The following is a 25277-nucleotide window of genomic DNA, read 5'->3' as shown; positions in this document are numbered from 1 at the left end:
AAGACTACCAAATTTAGTAAAAAAGTAAAATTAAACTACATGCTACTTACATAAAGCATTCCTACATAAAAAGGTTAAGAACTAAACAACTGGACATGCCAACAAGAAATAAAAAGAGGAAGAATAGCAATATTAGTGTCAGACAAAGCAGAGTTCAACACAAAATGCATTAAATAGAAAAGGAGGAATGCTATGTTGAAAAAGGATGAAATCCATGATGAATAGATAATGGTCATAAATTGTGACATGCCAAATAACAGCATCAAAATATACAAAGTGAAAAATAAAGGGAAAATTTGACAAAAACAGTTATACTTGGTCAATGATACACTGCCTATAAGTAAAAATAAATAGTAATACAAAAAGTATGAATAATATTTATTAAATGATTAGACTATACATATGAATGATTGAAAACGTATACAGTATATATATACAGACAGAGAGAGAGAGAGAGAGAAAGAGAGAGAGAACAAAGATATACCTTTTCCAACCCAACAGTCCAAGGGGGCATTTCCAAAAAAGGACTATAAATTAATATACAAAGAAAATCTCAGTACAGCACAAAGCAGAATCTGCTAAGGTCTTACTCTCCATTCAGAAGGAAATAAAATTAGAAATCATTAGGAAAATTTTATTTTATTTATTTATTTATTTTATTTATTTTATTTTATTTTTTTTCCTTTTTGTCTTTTTTCGTGACCGGCCACAGGATCGCAACCCTCGGTGTCGCTCCCGCCCCTCGCTCAGCCAGTGAGCGGCCGGTCTGTATGTGGGATCCGAACCCTCGGCGGGAACGCCACCGCGCCTCCCAAGCGGCGCACTATAGTAGTGCGCCACCGGGCCGGCCCCATTAGGAAAATTTTAAATAAACAACAATAAACCCAAGCACTTGAAAATTAAAACATTCCAAATTGCTGAATAAAAGAAGAAATCAAAATGAAAAATAACAGAATACACAGAAAGCAACAAAAGTTGAAATACTAGACATTAAAAATCAGAAGTACCATAATTTGAGGCTCACAATGACATTATCTTCCTCTAAGAATTATTTCCACTAACTTTTGCTAGGTATCTGGAGATATTAGCAATCCAAAAGCATCTTACTCCAAGTTCATGGCTTAAAAACTCAGGCTACAATCTCTGAGAAAGCTGATTTACTTCTGGTTCACCCTTACTCCTGCGGGGTCCGAGCCCTTGGTGGAAAACTGAACTCTGACTTTGGTCCCCCTAGTCCTGTGATGCTGCCAAAAACACCATTCATTTCCTCAGTTGCCTCTTCAAACATCATGCAGCACAAAAATAATCCTAAGTGACAGGCTTACCTCCTGGGTTCCTGTCTTCTCCAGTACCTCAGCCATGCTATTCCTCACTAGCTTGTTAGCTCTTTGATGCTTCTAAGGAATTTTTGCATTTTGTCCAGCTTTTTCAGTTGTCATCAGTAATAGGAAAGTCCAAATTCCTTTGTCTACCATTACTGAAATAAGTCACTGTCACTTTTCATCCCTCTTTACCTATTTCATTTTTCTTTATAGCACTTGTTACTTCCTGACATTCACCTTACAACAATATAAATTTTATGTAGATTAAAAAGAAGAAAACATGGGCCGGCCCAGTGGCGCACTGCTACAGTGCGCCGCTTGGGAGCGCGGCGGCGCTCCCGCCGAGGGTTCGGATCCCACATACAGACCAGCCGCTCACTGGCTGAGCGAGGTGAGGGCGCAACACCGAGGGTTGCAATCCCATTGCCGGTCCTGGTCCGGTACGGGTGCGACACTGAGGGTTGCGATCCGTTGCCGGTCACGAAAAAATACAAAAAGGAAAAAAAAAAAAAAAGAAGAAAACATAAGAAAGGTTGGAAGTACTTTATGACATATACATTATAAAAATATTAAGAGACATGGCAAACAGAGAAAAGCATAAACAAATACAAAAAACGAAAGGACAATATCTTTAGAATTATGAGCTCTTAACTATAAGAAAAACATTTTTATATTTTATTTTTTAATTTTGTTTGCTTCCTCACTTTATTCAAGTCTCTGTTCCTATTTCCTGTCCTCAGAAATGCCTTCTTGATCATGAATATAAACAGTGCCATCCCCACTCATCTCTCTACTTTCCTTTAATCTACTATTTGTCCATAGCATTTACCACTACCTGGTTTTTTGCTGCTTTTTTATTAAGTATCTGTGTCCTCTGCCACTAATGTAAACTCTGAGAGAAAAGGGACTTTGTTTTATTCATTGCTGTATCCTCAGTGCATAGAACAGTATCCACTCAATAAATATTTGTGTAATGAAATAAAATATTCTATAAACATAATGTCTTACTTTAATAATCATGGAAAAGTAATTTAAAACACACAAAATAATAAAAGTTAATATTTACAGAGTGTGAAGTCTGCTTTATGTATATTAACTTGTTGAAACCCAAACAATCCTATGAATTAGGTAGTATCATGATACTCATTTTACAGATGAACAAGCTAGACACAAAGAGATTATATAATTTTTCCAAGGTCACAAAGCTAGTTAAGTATACTGAAAAGGATTAACAATCTGGCTAAATAGTTTCTGTACCAATCAAATTAAAATTATCTATTCCTTTTCTTACTTAAAAACTCTTGAATATGAATGAGATGGTTTAAATAAAACTATACATTAGCTACCACAATGATAACCACCATCATTGACTGAGATTTTAGCACATACATACTAAAAACTGTGCTCAGCATTTTAGATGTAATGCAAAACTTAATCTCCACAACAACCCCATGAAGTAGGCATTACCACCTTCCTTTGATGAAAAGAGGAAACTGAGGCTTAGGGAAATTAATTTGGTTGTCTAAAGACTAGCAAGACTTGGAATTCAGTTTTAAGTTTGAATCTAAAGCCTGTACTTTTTTTTTGTCCTTTTTGAGACCAGCCACACCGCGCTCAGCCAGTGAGCGCTGTGAGCGCACCGGTCATCCCTATATAGGATCCGAACCCGCAGCAGGAGCGCTGATGCGCTCCCAGCGCCGTACTCTCCTGAGTGCACCACAGGCTCGGCCCTAAAGCCTGTACTTTTAACTAATAGGTTTAGAGACTTGCAATAAAATTTTATGTTTCAAAAGGATAAACAAGTACATTTCCTTAAGGAAAAAAAAACATTACATACATCCATTTCAGGTATATACTCTTCAGGTTTATCCATAAATACTGCAGAGACTGGAACAGATGTGTTTTTGGACATCATAAATTTTAGTGGAACTTCATGGAAGATTTGATTTCTCTCTCTCATTGTCATTTTCTTTTGGGGAAGTGGTGAATTAATATAAATGACTTTAACTGGTTTTGAACCTTAAAACAGAAACGTAAATAAATGGGTGATTAGTACCTAGTAGCTATATATTTTTTAAAAAAAACACAGGCTGTATGACAGAAGGATCACTAAACAAAGAGATATAGGATAGGAAAATGGCAGCATATATAAAATATATTTGCCACCCTTGGACTAGAAAATTTTTAAAGTCCCATAGAGATCTGAGGGCAAAAGAATCCAAATGGTAAGAGAAATATATTCTCTTTCTAACAATGTTTAAAAAGGACTTCGTTTTTTATTGTTATTATCTTACTATCATTATTCCTCAGTTCTTACAGAAACTTGCAAAAAATGATGAAATTTTTGCCAGAGAATATATTTCATTTAACTCTAATTTGTAGTCTTGTTTCACTAGACAGTCTCTCATTTACTGTGTTTATGTTATTGCATATAATAATTTTAATTCTAAAATATATGGAAAATCATTAAATATGAACCAAAACAGTAGAGGGAATAGTCTTTTACATAAAGGAATCAATGTGTAAATATTAATTTTATTGTCAAAGAGACTATCCCACTGCTTATACATATAGACCAACTTTAGTTCTGAGTTCCAATAACAGACAAGTAAATAAGTCCTGGAAACTCACCCATTTGAAGTTGTCTAATAAAGTACTGCATTCCACTTATTTCAATGAAAGACAGAAGAACCTCACCATTTCATGGATTTTTGGCAACCCTAAGTCATAATCACTTTTCTAACTATCTCTTACCCCCAACATGACTATAAGTATTATAGACGTAAGTGTAAATTCCACAGTAGCTTTTTATATGAAAAAGTCCTACTGTAAATGTCAAATTTACATTGTCTTTAAACCAAGACTTAGATTTCTGTGTTTGACAAATGGTCACCTATGTTTGTTTAGATAGATGAAATGGAATAGTTCCAACCCCTCTTTTGAGAGCACTGACATGGCAAATCACAAACCTGCAACAGGTATTACTCGAATACACACTGGAATTTCCCACTGTTCCTTGTAGTTTGGTCCATGATTATTTAATAAGGTAAATAATGATTGACTAGTTAGAGCTATCTGAGGGTGATATCTTGAAACAAGCTTCTCTGCATTTGGATCTTTACTAATATCCTGAAAAACAACATATAACTTGTTACTTGGTTATACTTATTGAAAATTTCTTTGATAAAGCAACGAAAAAAAGGGAGAAATTCAGGAAGGGGACTTTAGAACAATCAGTTTATATGTATTTTGTGAGGTGCAGAAGATTATTTAAGAAGATCCAAAGCCAACTTGATACTTACGTAATGCATAGTTTCAGCTGTTTGTTCTGGTGTTTCAGTGGTAGATATGTTATCTTTTGAGAGCTGCAATTTCGCAGGCATTGAAGGAAATACTGTTTTCACATATTTTACATTGCCCTAAATAAGAAAAAATGTTTTATTGCAAAAATCCTGATGTATTTGTTTCCTAAAAAAAAATATCTTTCATCATATGAAGCTCTTAATTTGAAATCCATCATTCTACCAAATGTCAAATTTAGAACCTCTTTTAAGCCCAGATGTTCATGTTTTTGCTTGACAATAATCAACAATTTTTTTAAAGGTCCAAGAGAAGGGTTTCATGGAATGTTCCCTGCCACTTTAAATTCTATCCTTTCCTTTTATGAAGTACAAATCACAATAGGGTATAGAAGAAACTCTAAAATATCCTCTCCACACACTTATTTCCAATACATTTGTGAATAAAATCCTGTAAAAGAAAAAGGGCTATATTCAAGAGCATTAGGAAGATGGGAAGTAATGAAAGAAAATCAAGAAATAAAGTTAATAGTGGCATTTTTAAAAACTGAGTATTTGTATCCATAAAATTTAAAAAAGAGACACAGATTTGTATTATATATTTAAAAAGTTATTTTCTCATTATCACTCAAAACTTAAACATAAAATGTCTACATGAAATACAGATGATGTTTCAGATTAAAAAAGCTTATATGTTCATATGCTAAAGCTTACCAATGCAAGAAGAGTTTTTTCTAACTTTAATCCCATCTCTATTCTATATGGGAAGAATCCCATTAAGCTGGTGACTTCATGGAGAGTATAAAATTCTGGATACTTTTTTACTTGTTCGATGCAAGCTCTTAAAATTTTCTAGGAAATAAAAATTAAAAAAAATTCATTTGTACTGTATTTCTCTAATAATCCAACAAAAATATCTTAGTTACATGTGACTACATTCTTATTCATTGCAAAAATTAGCCTCATTTCATTCATCAAGGTTTTAACACTCCATACATATTGTATATTCCTTCCAATATATGATTTCATGTCTTATTTTTCACAATTTCTTTTTAACCTAATTTCTTAAAATACTGATATTTAAAAATACTAAAATTAGCAATGTTATTAAAATTTAAAATTAAATAGAGAAGACACATAATACTTTCTATGCTATTTAAGAAGTTGTCAAAGAAGTAAAGCCACATGAAAATTTTAACACAATTTGTTGCAATAAAAGCAGTTACATGAATGATTAGAAATAAATAAGTTTACTACTCTAAAAAGATTTCTAAGCACAATGAATTAATGAAGTGGTTATCTCATAGGTCATTCTAATCTACACTCTAAAAAATAAATGAGAAATGATATAACTAATTCAAGTGATGATGGAGTACTTAGTATTTTCTTCTCTCCAAATTATTCTCAAAATACTAATGTCTTATCAGGAAATGTAATCAGGAAGAAAATACAATTCACAGCTTTACCCAAGAAGAATATATGCCACTTGTGATAATATGTAAATAACTCAGAGAAGCACAGCTGTTTGGGAAGGGAGAGACCCTTAAAACACATATATACATTATCTTCTAAAATATGTATTTTTTCTTCTGTCAGTGAAATTTATCTGAACCTTTTAGAATATATTTCAGATCCCAAAAGCTTTTAGCAATAAGCATATCTTTATAATATATCCATACCCCTCTTCCTTCAGACATTTGTAAAATGTGTCAAGTTACAAATCAATAACTTTATTCCAGTGTATCTTTTCATCTACAGTTTCATATCCTCTTCTCTACTTTTCCAACCCCCATTCCCTACTCTTTCACATTTTCTCTGTCCATCCATGCTTTTCAATACTGAGCTTGATGTTTAATTCAGGATATCACTTGCAACTAAGGCATATGTGAGCTAACACAGAAAAGTTGTTTTTGCAAACCCTAGTCAACTGCAAACTCATATCTGCATTGCATCTTTGCTCCTTATCTGTAATACTAATTAATTTTCAACTCTAACATTCCCCTCGTATAGTAATCATTACAAGAATTTGAACATCCAAAGGAAAGCAATATTTAAGGACTGTGTGATATGGAGATTATTATGGTTAGATATTTATTGGCACATCATTCTTAGTAAAACTGTGCTGAATGTTACAGTGCTTTTAACTGAATTTTACTTAATACAGAAATTATGACAAGAGAAACAGTCAAAAACATGTAAGACAGTATTGCATCTGTATTCTGATATATTATGAATTATCAAAAGTATTTTATAACTGGTAGGTATTCAAGCAACTAAAGGATCATTATTTGTTTACTTAATAAAAAGTTTTTAACTAATAATTTATTTTTTGAATAACAGCTAACAGTAAACAAAGGAGGTTAAGAGATTCAGGCTGTTCCCCATCACTCACCCCCTGAATGATATTTAATATTCAAAATATCTTAAGAGTTAAATATGCTAAAAGCACATGCATATACACAATACAGATCTATCACCAAAAAGAAAGGTGAAAATGACTATCCTCCCTAATTTTATTTTGTGAGAGAAAGGAAAAATATGGTATCATACATGTTTTTAAACTTAAAAACTTCAATAGACACTACTTTTGGCAGCATGGTAGAATAGATACTTTGAAGGATCTTCCCATTCAAATAAAACTAGATCATGGATAAATAACATTGAACAGTTTTTATGCATTGCAGGGCTTGGTAAAAAAACAAGGCGTTATCTCCAAGGACCATAAATTAATAAATACATCTCAAACACACAGAGGAGAAACAGGAGCAGTGAACAGTGAGAAAAGCCATGAAAGGTGACATGGCTTGAGAGCAAATACCTCAAACAGTTCTAAGATCAGGTGGGCAGCTGAACATAAAATTTCTACATTTATGCCTTGAAAAACAGGAATTTGAATAGATATATGTATAGTCATGTTCACAGCAGCATTATTCGCAACAGCCAAAAAGTGGAAGCAACCCAAGTGTCCATCAATGGATGCATGAATAAACAAAATGTGATATGTACAAAATAATATTATTCAGCCTTAAAAAGGAAAGAAAATCTAACATATGCTGTAATGTGGATTAACCTTGAGGACATTATGATTAGTGAAATGAGCCTGTCACAAAAAGACAATTATTGTATGTTTCTACTATGAGTGGGATACCTAAAGCAGTTAAATTCATAGACAGAAAGTAATCATTGAAAATGACTGAGAATTTAGAACTGACAAAGAATTTGAATCCACAGATTCAAGAAATACAATGAACCAAGTAGGATAAAAAAAAAAAAAGGCACATTGTAATATAACTTGTAGTAAAATTGTAAAGCACCATGAATAAAAATAAGTGCAGTCAGAGAGAAAAGACAGATTCCCTAAAAGAAATGGCAATTAGACAACATACTTTTCAATAACATGAGATTAAAAAAAATAGAATTATGTCTTCAGATGTTAAGAACTTAGAATTGCATATGGAGTAAAACTATCTTACTAGAACGAGAACAAGATAAAAATGTTTCCAGATAAACAAAAAAGGATATTGTTCATCACCAACAGACCTTTGTCAAAGGACCTTCTAGAACATATAGCATTTCAGAAAGAATGAAAGCATCTCAGAATGTAGGTTTGAGAAGAAGAAATGTTGAGACAAAAACTTAGCAAACTTTAGGTTAATAAAAACAAACATTGTCCATATAAAATAATAATGTGTTTTAAAAAGAGACAAAATTAAAACAATAGCACATAAATCAGGAGGGATGTGATGAGAGTCAAAATGCTCTATGGTTTCTGTATTGTTTGGGAGAAGAGTTAAGCTATTTGAATAAAGGAAGTATTCACTGTAAGGTCAAGAATAATCAATAAGAGAACAGAAAAAGAACATATAAATAGAGAGTGGAAAAGGAAGTGGGAAAACGTTAATCCTTTCAAAATAAGTTAAAAAGGGGGGGGGGCACAGAAAAAGTAAAACAAACAGAAAGCACAAACAATTCCATACATATCGATTATCATAAGGAATGTAAAAGGCGAAAGATTTATACGTTTTGAAGAGAAACAAGAGCATATCATAAAGAATGTAAATGACTAAACTTTTTAATTAAGACAAGAGATTATCAGATTTTATTTTAAAAGAAATGAAAGAAAAGCAATCTAGCTAAACACTGTTTCAAGAGATACTTGTTAAATACATCTATCGATTCAAAGCAATCCCAATTAAAATCCTACCTAGCTTTTTGTAGAAATTGTGACAAGTTGATTCCAAAATTTACATGAGAATGCAAAGGACTGATAAGAGCCAAAACAACCCTGCAAAAGAAAAAAGTTGCAGCACTTCCCCACATGATTTTGAGACTAAAACTACAGTAATCAAGACCATGCAGTATTGGCATAAAGACAGACATACAGATTAATGGAACAAAATAGAGAAATTGATCCACATGATGATGATGAGGTAATGGAATAAGGGAAAAAACAGTATTTTTTTCAATCAGTTGTGCTAAACAGAGTTTCTCAGTGTCAGCACTACTGACATCTTGGACCAGACAATTCTTTGTGGTGTGTGGATGTCTTGTACATTGTAAGATATTTAGCAAAATATCCGGCTCTACCCACTAGATGCCAGAAGCACCCCCTCCCCAGTTGTGACAACCCAAATGTTTCCTGACATTGCCAAAGTTCCCTGGGGGAGAAAGGTGAAGGAATAAAACTGACCCCAGTTAAGAACCACTTGGGCTAGGCAAGTATTTCTATGCTAGAATATAAAAACCCTAACCATAAAAATTTTTGAAAAATTAGGCTTCATTAAAATTAAAATTCTGTTCTTTGAGAGACACTAAAAAATTTTAGAAACATGTCACACACTGGGAGAAAACCGTATATAATGAACTTGAATTCAGAATATATAAAGAACTTTTATGACTCAATAAAAGCCAATAAAAAATCAGCATATTTTAACAGATACTTCACAAAAGAACATATACAAAGTGAATAAGTGCATAAAAAGATGCTCAACATCACTAGTCATCAGATAATGCAAATTAAAACCATAATGAGAACACTATACATTCATTACATTGGCTAACATTTAAAAGATTAACAAAAGGTGTGGAGCAACTGGAACTCTCATATATTGGTGGTGAGAGTATAAAATGGAACATCCACTATGAAAAACAGCTTGTCATTTTCTAATAAAATTAAACCCCTTGCCATATGATCTAGAAATTTACCCAAGAAAAATAAAAACATATGCTCCTAAAAAGTGTTGCACAAGAATGTTAATAGTAGCTTCATTCATAATAGCCCCAAATTGGAAATAACACAAATGCCCATCAACAGTTGAACATATAAACCAATTTTGGTATAATCATACAATAAAACAAAAAAGAATAAAAAGGAACAAATTATAAATGCTTGCATCAACAAGGATGAATCTCAAAAAAATTCTGAGTGTAAGAAGCTAGATACAAAAAAGTGCATTGTATATGACTCAATTTTTATAAAATTCTAGAAAAGGCAAATCTAATCCACGGTGACAGAAAGCCTATCAGTGGTTTCCTAGGGCTGTGGGTGGGAAGAGGCCCAAGGATCTGTTTGGTGTGATGGAAACATTCCATATCATGATTGTGGTTGTGGTTACACAGGTATAAAAATCTGTCAAAACTCACTGAAATGCACACTTAAAATGGGTACTTTTAATTACTTGTAAATTAAACCTCAATAAAATTGATTAAATAATTAAATGTGGATTAAAAAGGGAGAGTTTAACATGTAATGCTTATATGTTCTAACATCTAACAATACAGATATAGTAAAATCTTTTTTTAAAAAGTGGGAAAAAATGGGGAGAGCATATAAAAAATGTTTTTCAATTGTTTTCAGTAATCCTATTGATTAGTAGTATTAGTACTGTTATTCTGAAGCTGTTAGTGTAATGTGGAATAAAGCAAATAAGACAAAAGAGGTTTCTTCCCTTTAAATATATATTTCCTAGCTCTATTCACTGAAATATTCTCAGAAACAATGACAAATGTAGGAGCAATAAGCATCCCTATTAACTCCATGATTTAATAATAATATTAAAAAAAACATGATCACCATTCGAGAATAAGATAGAACCAATTAATTTTTTCAAAATATAAAGAGAAAGATTCTGGTATTTATTATGCTACATGTTGAGCTACACGAACTGGGAAATCATATAATAGACGAGGGAAAGCATATTTTTACAAAATTATTCCAACTAAAAATGAAGATAAACAATGCAATCAGAATATTACAATTTTGTAAACCCCAGTGAAAAAATGCATCGAGGCATTAAGCATCAAGAGCTAGTGTGGTTGGGAGATGCTGGTCTAAGGTTACAAAATTTCAGTTTAGGAGGAAAACGTACAAGAGACCTACTGTACAACATGGTGACTATAGTTAATAAGAATGTACTGTAGTCTTGAATACTGCTAAGAGAATAAATTTTAAGTGTTCTCACTACAAAAAAGTATGTGAGGTAATACATATGTTAATTAGCTCAATTTAGCCATTCATTCCACAATGGATACATATTTCAAAATAACATGTTGTATATAAGTACATAAAATTGTTTACCATTTAAAAATAATAAAACATTATAAAGAAAAAAAATTTGCAACATATATAACCCATAAAGTTTTTGCATTTAGCATATACAAAGAACTCCCACTATCAATAAGAAAAAGACAAACAATCCAGTAAAATAAAGGGCAACACTTCAACAGTCATTTCGCAAGAAAAAATGAGCAAAACGTATATGAAAACATGCTCAATCTTTAATGTAAACTGGTATAACAACTTTGGTAAACAGTTTCAATTACCTACTAAAGTTGGAGATATGAATACTCTATGATCCAACAATTCCACTCCTAGGTACATATTCATCGGAAATGCACATGTGCACCAAGAAGCATGTATGAGAATTTTCATATGACAGTTACTTAGGATAGCTCCAAATGGGAAACAACTCAAATTTTGGTCAACAGAATAAACTGTAGTTTATTCATATTCATATAATGGAAATAAAAATGAATGAACTACAACTACATACAACATGTGACTCTCACAAATACATAATACTGAATGAAAGAAGGAAGGCACAAAAGAATTCTGTTCACATAAAACTTCAAAACAGGCACAAGAGAAGAACTACCAAAAAAAAAAAAAAAAAAAAAAAAAAAGGCACGAAAATGATCACCACCACTCATTGTTAGGTGATATTTGAACAGAGAGAGACCTAAAGGAATCAAGGCACTAATCCATGCAGATATCTGGGGAACAGCTTGCCAGAAAAGACTGGAACAGCAAATGAAAAGGCCTTAAGGCAGGACCATACTCGGAGTATTCAAGAAACACAAAGAGGCTAGCTAATAGGTGAGAGTGGAACAACTGAGAGAGGGAGATCTGTAGAAGATGCAGCTGAGGGATGGAGGGACGGGAGAGACCATGCAGGGCATTGTAGAACTTTGTAAAGACTATTCGTGAGATGGAAAGTGAAATGAGGGGATTTGATTTATGTTTATAAAACATCATTCTGGTCCTTTCATAGACACTACTAAAATAGGAGGAGCTACCAACTCCTTTTCCACATAGAAAAATATACATTCCATTTGAGTAAATTATATTTAGGTTCAGAGAAAATAAAAACAAATTCTTCCTTTTATTAAGAAGAATAATTCTTCTGGTTCATCTTAATAACAAAACTCCACCTTAAAAAGTGTTGTTTTTTTTAAAAACTAATAACCCTACTGCTCCCCAATTTATAGACCAGTTTTGTTTTTTTAAACTGTGGTAAAATACACATAAAACCTATCATAAAAACCCTTTTTAAATGTAGAATTCGGTAGTGCTAAATATATCCACATTGTTGTTTATAGGGACCAGTTTTAAAAGCTTTAAAAAAATTCAGACTAGTATTTGTAGATGAACTGTACTATCAAAATACATATTAATAGTTATTATTTAAGTAGTGTATTCTAAATTTCTCCTAGGCCCACTGAATAATGGTGGAGTATAAGGTAGGATGATTTACAGGTTTTGCTAACAAATTTGCATGAATGATTAAGTATCAAAGAATGAACTCACAGTTGAAATTTATCATTTGGTGGCTAGTTACCAAGAAGATAATGGATACAAGTTTATGTGACTGAGTTCTAAAGGACCATTAACATTTTTATGGACCAGATAACTCACAAGAGAAATCAGGCATCAGATCACACCATCCATGGGAGTAAATGTAACTCTCAAATACAGTAGCTGATCATTAAAAATATAAACACACATATGAATATACTACAGTACATGATTTTGAGATGTTAGTACTATATTTCTACTATTTCAATACAAGCTGAACAAAAAGCCTACATTTAACTCGGTCTCTAAACTGATAATATTGACAGTCCCCTATTTTTTTGGCAGGATCATCACACATTTTAGAATGCTGTTATTGCCTATCACTGACAATTTGTGTAAATATGACTTTTTTTTTTTTACCTCTGTGAAGAGACGGGCATCATCAGAAAGCATATTGTAATCCTGTGCACATTTCTTTGCAGAATTCTGCAAAAACTTTAGGAATTCAGTAACTTCTTCATTCACATGGTTTTTCATATCCTGATTTTTAAAAAAGTAGACATGTCTTGGAATAAAAAGTTTCATTAAAAGGCAATCACTTCTCAATCATTACTCTAATAATTTGAACTTTAAGAATAAAGTATCAAATCCAAAGCAGAAACCACAAAAAAAGTTAATAAAAATTATTATACAATAATGATAAACTTATTATTAAAAACACCACAATACTGGAATACATGCTTATGAATTAATAAGCTTATTTAATTAATTAATTTATTTTGATTCTGGCCAGTACGGGCACCTGAACCCTTGAGCTTGGTGTTATAACACTGAGCTCTAACCAAGTGAGCTAACCAGCCAACCAAATAAGCTTATTTTACAAAATGCTGTTAACATTACACACACACACACACACACACACACACACACACACACACACACACACACAAAGGCAAATGCCCCAATGGAAAAATAAGCAAACCATATAAATAGGCAAATTACAAAAGAAGAAATAAAAATGGCTTATAAACACATGGAAAATGCTTATTTTCACTAGTAATCAATGTAAATTAAATTAATGTAAAATAAGAGATCACCATTTTCCCTATATGAAATTACAGCCAAAAAAGGTGATGTCCAGTACTAGTGAAGATAGTTTTATAAAAAACTTTCATACAACGGTGGTCCAAATAAACTGATTTGAACTTTTTGTGGAACAATTTACCCTTGTGTAACTGTAGATCAAAGCTTTAAATAGTCTTTGATCTGTCAATTTTATTTTTAAGAATTTATCTTAAGGAAACTATCATAGATATGAAAAAAGATTTTGTTATAAAGATGTTCAGCACAGCATCATTAATTGAGAAATTAGGAACTACTTAAAGTAATAATTTAAAATTGGTATAATACGGTATGTAAAGTTCTATTGCTAGTACTTAGGATGAACTGGAGTGAGACCTGCTCAGAATTAGAGCAAAATATCTGAACTAGAACCCAAAAAAGAAGTAAAGCACTAATGCTCTGTCAAGTAACCCCCTGAAATTTTCCACTTTTGTTAATATTACTGTACCTAAAAACATAAAAGCAAATTTAAAATAAAAATATTTCCTAATTTTTAATATTTTTTACTGAAGTTGAAGAATAGAATACATACCAAGTACTGCAAGTAGTCATTTTTATTTATTCCAACAGCTTTGGAATTTGCAGGAATCTTTGCATATTTAACCAACAAGTCCACATAACTCCTCTGCTCTCTCTGTGAGAAACGAGAGAAACGAGGATAAGGAACTCTTGGTTTTGGAAGAAGAACCATTCCAACTGTGGTTTTAACTTTTTCCTTTGCTTGAGTTGCTGAACTAACTGCCGGCTCATTTTCTACAGAACTTGCTGAGGCATTCAAATTTTCTCCTATACGTCTGGAAAAAAAAATATAATTTACAAATATGTGCTTTTCACATGAAGATTACTATCATGGAACTTCATGATTCTCAATCACTAGGGAGAATATAGTGTGATTAACAGAGTAAATTCTGGATTATTATGTAACTCTGCCACCTGCATTTTGATGTTTGACCATTTAGTGCAGATTAAATATTCTGTAGGACAGGATCACATAGCAAACTTACCTTCAACTACTTGATGGAGAGGAAGAGTCATACTTATCAGACTAGTTATTCAATTTAGAAGATTTTCCCCTTTATTGAAAAGGGGAGAATCATTCTTGCCTATTTCATATGCAGGTACTTCACGTTTACATTTTATTATAAGGCTAATTGTTTTTTAATGCTTAAATTCTTTAGTAAGATATATCAGTTAATGTGGTGAACAAAAGCCACTAAAACGGGGCCGGCCCAGTGGTGCACTGGAGAGGGCGGCGCTCCCGCCGAGGGTTCGGATTCCATGTGGAGACCGGTTCCCGCTCACTGGCTGAGCGCGGTGCAGGCGCAACACCGAGGGTTGTGATCCCGTTGCCGGTCCCCGGTACGGGCGCGACACCGAGGGTTGCGATCCCGTTGCCGGTCAGTAAAAAAGACAAAAAGGAAAAAAAAAAAAGCCACTAAAACAGAATATAATGGGGTCACAAACCTGAAGTCAACAAATTCACTGAAATTCTAAATTTTCTAGTTTCCTTTGCTTATCTCAAGAACTAAAAAGAAAATCCCAACCATGTGTGCCATAGTGTATGGAAGCAGTAGTGGTTTTAGAAAAGCTGTACAATCTTCTATCACTCATGTACATGGCTAAGTCCATGGAAATGTCTTTATACTCTTTACAGATGCAAAAGAAAAATTCTGGTATATATATATATATATATATATATATAATGAAATGTACTAGAAGAGAAAGTATGAATAGCTTGAAAGCCTGTAACCATATGTGTGTGTGTGTATTTTTTTTTTTTCCGCATGTCCCAGAGCTTGAGGATAGAACCAGTGGACAGGAAGCCACTGGCACCAAGGACATAACACCAAAGGGGCCAGAGCCCTTTCCCTCTGCCTTTGTACATAAAAGGGAGCAGGTCCAGATGCCCAGTTCCCGCCAAGAAATGTTTCCATTTGTTTATGAAACACTACTCCTGGTTTTAAAAGAAGTTACCTTATTATCCCAATTAAGGTATATAAATTCAAATTTCTATTTTTTTCATAAACTGTCTTTATTCTTGCTATTCAGTTATTGTAATCCACACTTTTAACAAGAGAATTCAGAAGTCCATCAAAAAACTATTATTTCCATGGCCTCTACAACTCTAATATCCATCACAGTAACTGTTCTTATGACTTGGTTCCAAATTAAACAATAATCCACACAGGAAGGAAAACTAATGAGAAAGATGGATGTCTATTGATTCATTCTTTACTCCTCCATTCATTAATATTTATTGGGTAATTACCATGTGCCAGCCTATGCTATGTACTAGAGATACAACCAACATTAAGTACAAGCCCTGCTCTCCAGAACCTTATAATCAAGTGGACTAGTCAAGTGAATAGAGAAAAAAATTCAATATGTACATGAATACAATGTGACTATGGAGGTCTCAGGTTTCCAAAATAAACATACTGAATAGGTGACTGAGAAGAACCATAAGGACATCATGATCAAGGATTAAGAGGGAGAAAGGGAAGGGGGGAGAAATATCTGGAACAGTGGTTCTCAATCATGACAGTGTTAATTTCCTCAGGGTATTCTGGAAGTCTATAGGTGCATCTGGGTTGTCACAAAAGAGAAGGGCAATTAAAGGCATTTAGAGGTGAGGAATACTAGATGCCTACAATGTGTGGCACTATCCTACACTACTTTTTTTTAGAGGTCTCTTCAAGCTCTCTCTTATCATATACAAATAAGTCTGATCTGTTATTACTTAACAGTACATTTTATTCTCTTTTATTTTTCCTATGATCATTTTAGGATATAGTCTATCTCACTTCTCTTAAATACAACCTTATTCATTTTAACTGGTACTTCTTACTACTTCCTTGTATTTTATAGTGGTGTAGTGTCTATGCATTTATATATTAAAATACATATAATATAACTTATTTTCCTTTTATGTCACATTTGTATATTTAGGATATATTATTTTTAAAAATTATGTCTGAGGTAATTATTATCTATTAATTTCACTTCAGCCTAGTAGAGGAAGTGTCTCATTTCTTATAAATATTTGTTATAAAAAATAGGAGGTTTTTGGCTTGATAAGGTTGAGAGTTACTAATTTAGACCTGTTTAGATAAAGGATTAGTTCCGCTCCATCCAAAACTACCACTGATTTGTTTTAAATCAACTTTATAATATTAGAATAAATACAAGGAAAATTCTAAAAGATGAGAACAGTATTTTAGAAAAAGATTTCGACCACTTTCTTAGAGCTAAACTGTGGATGATAAACTAATCAAGAAAGCTGATTAGTGAATGGGAAAACAATTATGGAAATTAAAACGAGGATGCTTAGGCTAGCTCTGAAAATAATACAGGTAAAAGAAGACATACTTAGCTACTAAAGTTTCTCCAACAATTGCATAAAAATAAGCATATTTTAGGTTAACAAAATGAATATTAACTGCTGATCTTGGGAGAAATGTATTACAGCAAATTGATTTCTCACCAGAAAATGTCTTGAGAGCTATTCAAACCTAACAGTACCGTGTCCACAACTCTTAACAATACTGCTTCACAGCTGTCTCTCTGAATATAAGAACATGTCTATCCTTGTGGCACAAACTGGCAAATTTAATTAAGCTGCTGCAGCAACAAGATGCTGACTCAGATATGCCAGAGTAGGAATGTCAAGAAATTCTAGCAGTTTAAATTGGCTACATTCAGCAAAGAATGAAATGGCAGCACATCAAGATTATTTCCATGTGCAGTGCTGTCAAAATCTTCATCAAGGTGCAAACCAAAAGCATCTGACAGGGTTTCTCTATCCACATTTACAGCATTATATTTTATTTTAGTTGATTGTTTGAAGTTTTCCCCCTTCATTTTGTCAACTACCCATTCTCCTTTTTGACTCAAAGTTTCTATGAAAAAAAGGCAGAATCCAAACTTTTAGTTTCCTATACTTTAAGTCTACTGGTTTGGTAGCTTCTTTAAAAGTAGCATTTGGAAATGGTGCTTCTAGACTCCATCTCAAGTCTACCTGTATCTTCTGAGTTTGACTTACTTTACTCTACATTACTTTGACTCTACATTAAATGTGTTAAAACTTCATATTTTTTTTTTTCTATTTGAATCTATTTTCCCCCTTGTTGGCTAAAAGCTCAGTTATAAATATCTGCAATGAGAGGCTAATTTTTAAAAAAACATAATTGTTTACAGTGGCTAATTCTACATGAATGGCTCGCTCACAGTACATTTTAATTCTCTCCTTTATTCTTAGGTGGACTTTCCAAATATTATTTAATGAACATAATTTTTTTGGTGCGTCACAGAAAAGTAACATCATATTAACTTTTTACAGTATTCATATGTAAAAACACTATACAAATTGTCCTTTCAATTTACAAACATTTACGGAATACAGAGTAAAAGGAAAGTTTTTTTTAATCTTGAAATTAACAGAGTAAAAAGCCTTATTGTAGAGGGAAAAGAGTTGAATAAAAATCTCATATTGTTGAAAGCAGCATAATTAAAGATATCACTATTTTCCCAACATATTAGAGAACATAAAAAGTATAAAGTTAGAGATAATAAAAATTTTACATTATTCCTGGTTTTTCCATCAAGAAAACAGTTATAAATTAATAGTAGACCCTGAAAATCTATTCCTCACTGTATCAATACTCAAAAAAACTTAAGGTTAGAAAAAAGACAAAAAAACACATCATATCAATGCCTTGTGTCTTTATTTTTTCTTTACTAAAAAGTAAATTATACTTATAAATCATTTTGTGTTATAAAGAATCTAAAGAAAAAAAAGCATATTCTAAGAAAAAAACAATTTCAGGAGTTAGGTTTACCCAACTGCCAGCAAAATGTCCTCTCCATTATAAAAAGCCTGGCTATAACCCACACCAGGGATATGTTGAACAGAACTGGACTTGAAAAATAAAACATTAAAATAATTAAGAAGCCGTGGCAGGATAAAGAGTATTAATATTAAAAATTTTCAGTATTAAAAGGTGAAGGGTGAGATAAAGTTTAAAAGTGGTAAGATAAGTTTTTTAAAAATGTAAAGATATATGTATATTCTCTGAATCCTAGGACACTTGAATTGGAAAGCGTTCTTGATTCAAACAAAGTCAATTCTTTGTTTAATTGATAATAAGTTTTAAGAAATTAGTTATCCCTAAGAAATGGTACGAGCTGAATAACAGAAACAGGTTTTAAAAAATATCCATAGATGCACATACATAAGGGGGTCTACTGTCTTAACCTTCTATAACTGATACAAGCAGAAACATTATTATTATGTATTTTGGTGAGAAAGTTGCTTCTGAAATTGCATCTTTAAAATATTCATTTTTGAAACTGTGTCTTTAATACAACTTCTGCTTGTTTTTATGTGAACTTATCTACTCATTTGATGGAATAAAAAAACCACTTCTTTCTTTAATGCTTTTAATGGTAATCTGGCAATATCTACCAAAACAAACATACACATACCCTCCACTTATAGGAATTTATCCTACTTACAAACACATGTATAAAAAGGATGCTCACTGTTTGTAATAGTAAAGGAGTGGAAACAAACTTAATGGATATCAACAGATGTCAATTAAAAAATTACATATACCCAACAATAGAATATAACACAGCTACAGAAAAGAATGAAGTCAATCTCTATATGCTAGTATGGAAAGATCACCAAGATATGTTGGGAGGGAGAAAGGCATAATGCAGACTACCGTATACAGTACGATTCCATTGTGTAAAAAAAGGAGGGGTATATTAATGTGTGTGTGTGTACTATAATGCACATACACCTATTATAGGTTGAGTCGATTCTACAGACGCATCCTCGATCCTCAGAGGTTCAGATTCAAAAGGCTGGGTTGAGGGTGCAAAATCAGTATTTTTTAAAAGCTCCGGAGTCTGATGATCAGCCAGTGAGGGAAGCCTGAAGATGAAGATGGCAAAAGAGTCTGAGAATAACCACAGTAACCAGAAAACTTGGAGAGTGAAATATCTCCATAGTCAAGAGCTCATTGATGACCGTGAGAGCAGATTTAGTACAGTAGTGAGGGTGGAAGCCAGATTAGAGTGGGATGTTCAGAGAAAGGCAAGTACAGGGGAATGTGCAGTGAATGGAAAGTTTTTAAAATCCATCCTGCCAATCTGTGCTTTGACTAGGGAGTTTAATCCATTTACATTTAAAATAATTATTGATAGAGAAGGACTTACTATCACTATTTTGTTAATAATTGTTTTCTGTATGTCTGACAGCTTTTTTGTTCCTCATTTCCTCCCAGCAAACATTTTTAGTCTTTAAAGAAGTCTTTAAATTTAAATGAAAGAGGAGGTTAAGAAAATAACTAGGAGGGAATGTGGAGTCCAGGGATTATTAAAAACAGGAAAAACTGGAGCATATTTAAATATTGATCAAGATGACTGAAAATGGGAGAGAACAAAAACATAGGAATAAGAGGGGATAACTGACAGAAAGGATAAAGAAGGCAGGAAAGATGGGGAGACGTGCTTCTTCCATTGTAAAAGGAGAAACGATGAAAGTAAATGTTGAGCTCCCCTCACACAGCTTCCTAATTCCTTACTTAGTGTATTTACACACCTTTCCAATAAACTTAATTATTTGGTTTCCAGATTCACTCAAAACTGAGTAGAAACAGTCAATCAAAAAGGAAGGAAGAGTTGCTACAGGCAGGTGAGCAGTAAAGAAGTGAAAATTATCACTTAATAGTCATTTTCATACCAGAGAGGAAAAAAACCTTTGGAAATTTGACAGCATCTATTAAAATACAGAATGTATATACTGTCTGACCAAACATTTCACTTTCTATGAATTTATCTTATAGAAATAATTACAAAAAATTCACCAATATTTTTTATAATTACAAAAAAAGAGGAACACAAATATTTTGCAACACAGGACTAGCTAAATGAATTAAAAGTACATCTACATAATGAAGTAACATGTAACCATTAAGAAGAGAGGCACGAAAAGATATATAAAATGCTGTTTTAAATGAATAAAGCAAACTACAAAACAATTTTATAGTATGATCCCATTTTGTGTGTGCATATATGTATATATATGTTCATGTGTGGATAAAGGTCTGAAAAGATAAATACCAAAGTGATTAAGAATGGTTTCTTCTAGTTTCTATTTTTTTTACATTTCTATAATTTGAATATTTAATAGTGTAGATATAAAACTCCAATTACCAGAAAGACAACAATTAAATATGAAAATAAGTAATCAAATAAACAAACATATTACCTGTTAGATAAAACACATAGTTCTTTTAAACTTGGAGCCATGGAATGATCTTTATAATTTTCCCGAGAGAAAAATGTCTTAAGGCCGTTTTTGGGGGAAATATCCCTGTGAAACAAAGTAATTTAATTGCATTTGACAATTCAAAATCTCGTGATAGAAAAAGAAGCATAATGGTACAACTATAATTTATAACTACATGCCCTCTAAACCCCCATCCCAACCACCTCTTAATATGTTTAGTTTCATGTACCAGATCTGTGAGCTTACATGTTTTACTTCTTGGCTAGCATTAAGCCCAGGCCCATTATGAAGTTCTCCAGCTCCAACAATCAACCTTGCATTTCCTTTAATAACTGATTAAATAAATATCAGAGAGACTCCACAGTTAAAAATGGAATGGACTGAAGTACAATCAGGGGTGTGTCAAGAGTAGGGCTCACCTCTTGCTCTGAGGCATAACATTAAGATGTTTGGTTGCTGAAAAGAAAATGCTTCACAATTTACTTTTGCTTCATGTACTATTGTGCAGAGCCAAAAGACACTACAAAGACATGATATCCTACCTATTTATATTAACTTGGCAAATGGAATAAATGGTGTGCCTTTGCTAAAACCACCTCTAGGGTGATAAATGATTTTTCATAACATCATAATTAGTTTATAGACTAACATATTATATAGTCAATGCTTTCCATGTAGTAAAATGCTGGTTGAATGAGGAAATCAAAAAAGTTAAAAGCACTGAGAACCATTAATCTAGAAAGGACAAAAATTAGTAGGATTCTGTGGATAGTTCCAAGGGCTACGATATTGTACAAAGGTTTTAAACCGCATTTGGTTTCACAACGCCAATGGTATGTAAGAGTATCTGCACTGCATCTGAACACACACTTTTATAGCACTGGCAAGGAACACAAATGTGCACACCTCTTAAAATCCAGAGTAGAACACTTTAATCAAATGGCAACTTCTGGCTGGCCCATTCCCCAAAAGGGAAATTCTAGCATACTTGCTCATACTCATGTCGTACTGTTTTTAAAGGTGTTCATCCAAAAAGCTATGAGTAAGGTATAAATGGTAAAATTAGAATTTCTTATTTACTATGCACCAGTGTATAGTTTCTTATTACCTTGTCATGGTACAGTATCTGTGACAGCTCATTAAATTCTAAGGTTTCTGCACATTGTACAAAAATAAAGTCAATAGCCTCGGGGACTGTGAGCTCCTTAGGGATGGGAGTGTAGTTTGCAATAAACACTTATCGAACATACTGATATATTCTTTGAGTCACATACTATTTTAATAATCTTTGTAGCCTCTTGTGACTTTTGTATCCTCCTTGGCTGGTTCAGTAAATGTGTTAAAATGATCTAAAGCAGCACATGTACTAATCAGATGTCTACAAACCCACCATATTACTTAACTGAGTTCTCTATTTGTGAAGTTCTCCTATACTTCTAAAATGCAGTCTATTCCTTTATCTTATCACTTGATATAGATTCCAATATAACAAAAAGTGTGTCTACTCTTAAAAAAGGGTCGTTTTATTACTTATATGGAAATGGGCAAGGTTCTTGGACACAAGAAAATTCTAGCATCTCTTCTTCACAAGAGACCAACAATAAACACATGACAGAATATACCTATGATAATCGGATAATGATAATCGGAGTGCTGAATTACTGTCACTTTAAAAGTGGAAGAGCAGTCTGCTATAACTCAGAAGTAGTCAGCTATAGCTCAAGTGTTCAGTAAGTGAAGATGCGAATAGGGTAAATTCTGAGGCCATGAACTTGTATCTTCTATTTCCTCCAAATCTCTCCATGCCAGAAACCCTCCTTTCCTATGACAACCACCAGCTCTGCTTCACCTCTCTTCAGTGGATTTCAAAGAAATACAACTCACCAATCCAGTCTTGGTTCACTCACGGCCATCTTAGAGCTCATCTTCCTAGATTTTTGCTTCACTCTAGCTCACAATTCTGCTGTCTGGCAGCAGAAGCTCCAATAGAGGCAGGACCTCTCCGGAATCTACACTCAACTGAGGAAAAATAGAAGGACAAAAAAAAAAAAAAAAAAAAAAAAAAAAAAAAAAAAAAAAAAAAAAAAAAAAAGGACAAGATCAAAAGTTAGTGACTAGCTAGGCCAGATGCTATTAACTCAGGTGGGGAAGATTCTTTTCCTAATATCTACACTCAGTTGATTGTGGCACCTAAAACAGAACACACCAAACAGATGAATGTACCCAAGGTTCTTTGTAGCAGAGCAGCAATGATGATAGAGGTTGAGTCCTCCATTTAACCTACTCCAGGGGTCCCGCTCTTAGGACACTCACCGAGGAAATAAGAGCCGAAATAGAACGGATTTCTCATTGCTTACATAACTAGATCACTTTATGGCTCGGTGCTCTATATCTTAGCTCTTTCCCCGCTGCCTTACTGCCAAAATAAATCTTGCTTTTGTTCCCAATCCTATACTGTCATGGGGCAGGTTCTGGCAGGCAATGCATAACAAAAGCTCCCTGGATATCAACAATCTTAGACCTTTCAAAAGAGAACCTCACATTTGAGGAGACTGAGGTCCAGGCAACTTAAGTGACGTTTTACAGGATCACTTAAAGGCATCATCAGGACTAAAAATCTGCCCTGACCTCTCCATTTTCAGCACTCCTCCTGTCACCTCGGGCGGCCTGATGAAGTGGTACGTAAGAAACTAACAGTCAAATTGAGGAGTCTGTCTCTCGGCACCGATGGGCCTGACGGCTCACACTTAATCCAACCTCTCACACTTCGACCCACTGTGGGCCTGGGGAGGGGGAATCCAATGAAGGCAAAACGAACGCCTGAGGGGAAAGGGGGAGGAGAGCAGAAGAGAAGCAAGGTTCCAGCAAGGCAGGAAAAGGGGCGAGCAAAGCCGGGGGAGGAGCCGCGCCAGAACCGGGAGCGGAGGGTCCCTGCCGGGCCGAGGGGGCCGCCATGTTCCTTCCTCCCGCCCCCCTCGAGCGCGCCCGCCGGCAGGGCAGTGCCCTCCGTCCGCGCCTCAGCTGCAGCCTTTCCGCCCACCTCATAATCCGCGGCGGCTCTTGCCCCGGCCACGGTCCCACTCCACACACGCTCCACCCTACTCCTCACACGCACGCGCGCCCGCGGCAGGCCATATTTAAAGGACGTGACCGCGCCGCCTCGGCCTTGCGTGACGACGTCACCAGAGACGCAGTGGGCGGGGCCTGTGCGTCCCGAAAGTCGTCCTACTCCTAACCGCGCGCCCTCGGTGTGGTTCTGACAGTAAAGGGCGAGAGGGCGCTCCTCGGGCTGAAGGGGCTCGGGGCTGTGATATTCTAGAAAGACTTCGACCTAGGGGGGCGGGAGGATGACAAATTGCAAGGAGGACCGGTAGGTAACAAGTACATTACTGAAAGGACCCAAACAGACTTGGTTGTGACCTTTGGCAAATTTTCTAAATTTCCCTAATCCTGACTTCCTCATCTGTAAGATGGAGATGATGATATTAATACGTACTTCATAGGGTAACTTCACAGGTTTTGGAAAGGATTCAATGAATCAAAGATGAATAAAACACAGTGGAGGTGGCATTGTAAACAAAGAATTATAATACAGAGAAGCAATTCTATACACCCACTATGTTATAGAAGACTATGGGAACACAAATGAGGAAAGAACCCATTCTGACAGAGACAATTTAGAGACTGCTCCACGGAAGTTTAATTTTTGTTGGGTTTTGAAGGCTGAGTAGGAGTTCACTGGGCAGAGAAGGGGGTGTGGGTTTTCAGGTGTGAGAAAAACGCACAAATGTGAAACAGCTCTGCCTGTTCTGAGGAAGAGGAAAAGCTGTTGCATTGTTTGTGGGAGAAATGAAGGCCATCGGACTGGAAAGGGGGTGGGGGGCTAGAAATGGTCTTCATGCTGTGCCAGAAATTTGGGACTTTATTCTCTGGGTTATAAGGAACCACTGTGCTTGTGCATGCGTGTGTGTTTTAAACAGCTTTATTGAGTTGTAATCTACATACCATAAAATTTACACATTTTAATTGTACCAATAAGTGATTTTTAGTAAATGTGTGGAGTTTTGCAACCATGAATACTACCAAATTTTGGAACATTTCCATTACCTGAAAAATCCTTTGTGACCATTCGCAGTTAATCCTTTTTTCCACCCCCAGCCCCA

The 25277-nt window shown here is 34.2% G+C and overlaps 1 protein-coding gene across 3 annotated transcripts in view; it reads right to left on the bottom strand.

Moving 5' to 3' along the window:
• The window catches only part of ICE2 (interactor of little elongator complex ELL subunit 2), a 50601-nt gene extending 26306 nt beyond the window's left edge, over window positions 1–24295 (bottom strand). Inside the window, exons 1-9 of one of the 3 annotated variants that reach the window (XM_008580351.1) lie at window positions 24155–24295; window positions 22999–23133; window positions 21094–21198; window positions 14350–14451; window positions 13116–13235; window positions 5336–5473; window positions 4625–4741; window positions 4292–4451; window positions 3160–3341 (exon numbers count right to left, since the gene is read on the bottom strand). In XM_008580351.1, the coding sequence (XP_008578573.1) occupies window positions 3160–3341; window positions 4292–4451; window positions 4625–4741; window positions 5336–5473; window positions 13116–13232 (714 nt within the window). In that variant the 5' untranslated portion in view covers window positions 13233–13235; window positions 14350–14451; window positions 21094–21198; window positions 22999–23133; window positions 24155–24295. Of the gene's footprint in view, window positions 1–3159; window positions 3342–4291; window positions 4452–4624; window positions 4742–5335; window positions 5474–13115; window positions 13236–14349; window positions 14612–21093; window positions 21199–22998; window positions 23134–24154 lie in introns of all 3 variants that reach the window. The other 2 variants (XM_008580350.1, XM_008580353.1) reach the window with 2 other exon arrangements.
• Window positions 24296–25277: the final 982 nt, after the last annotated feature.

The sequence above is a fragment of the Galeopterus variegatus genome, unplaced genomic scaffold, assembly GCF_000696425.1.
Source record: "Galeopterus variegatus unplaced genomic scaffold, G_variegatus-3.0.2 Scaffold2072, whole genome shotgun sequence".
In the NCBI taxonomy this organism is placed as follows: Eukaryota; Metazoa; Chordata; class Mammalia; order Dermoptera; family Cynocephalidae; genus Galeopterus; species Galeopterus variegatus.
This window is presented reverse-complemented; position numbering and strand designations above follow the sequence as displayed.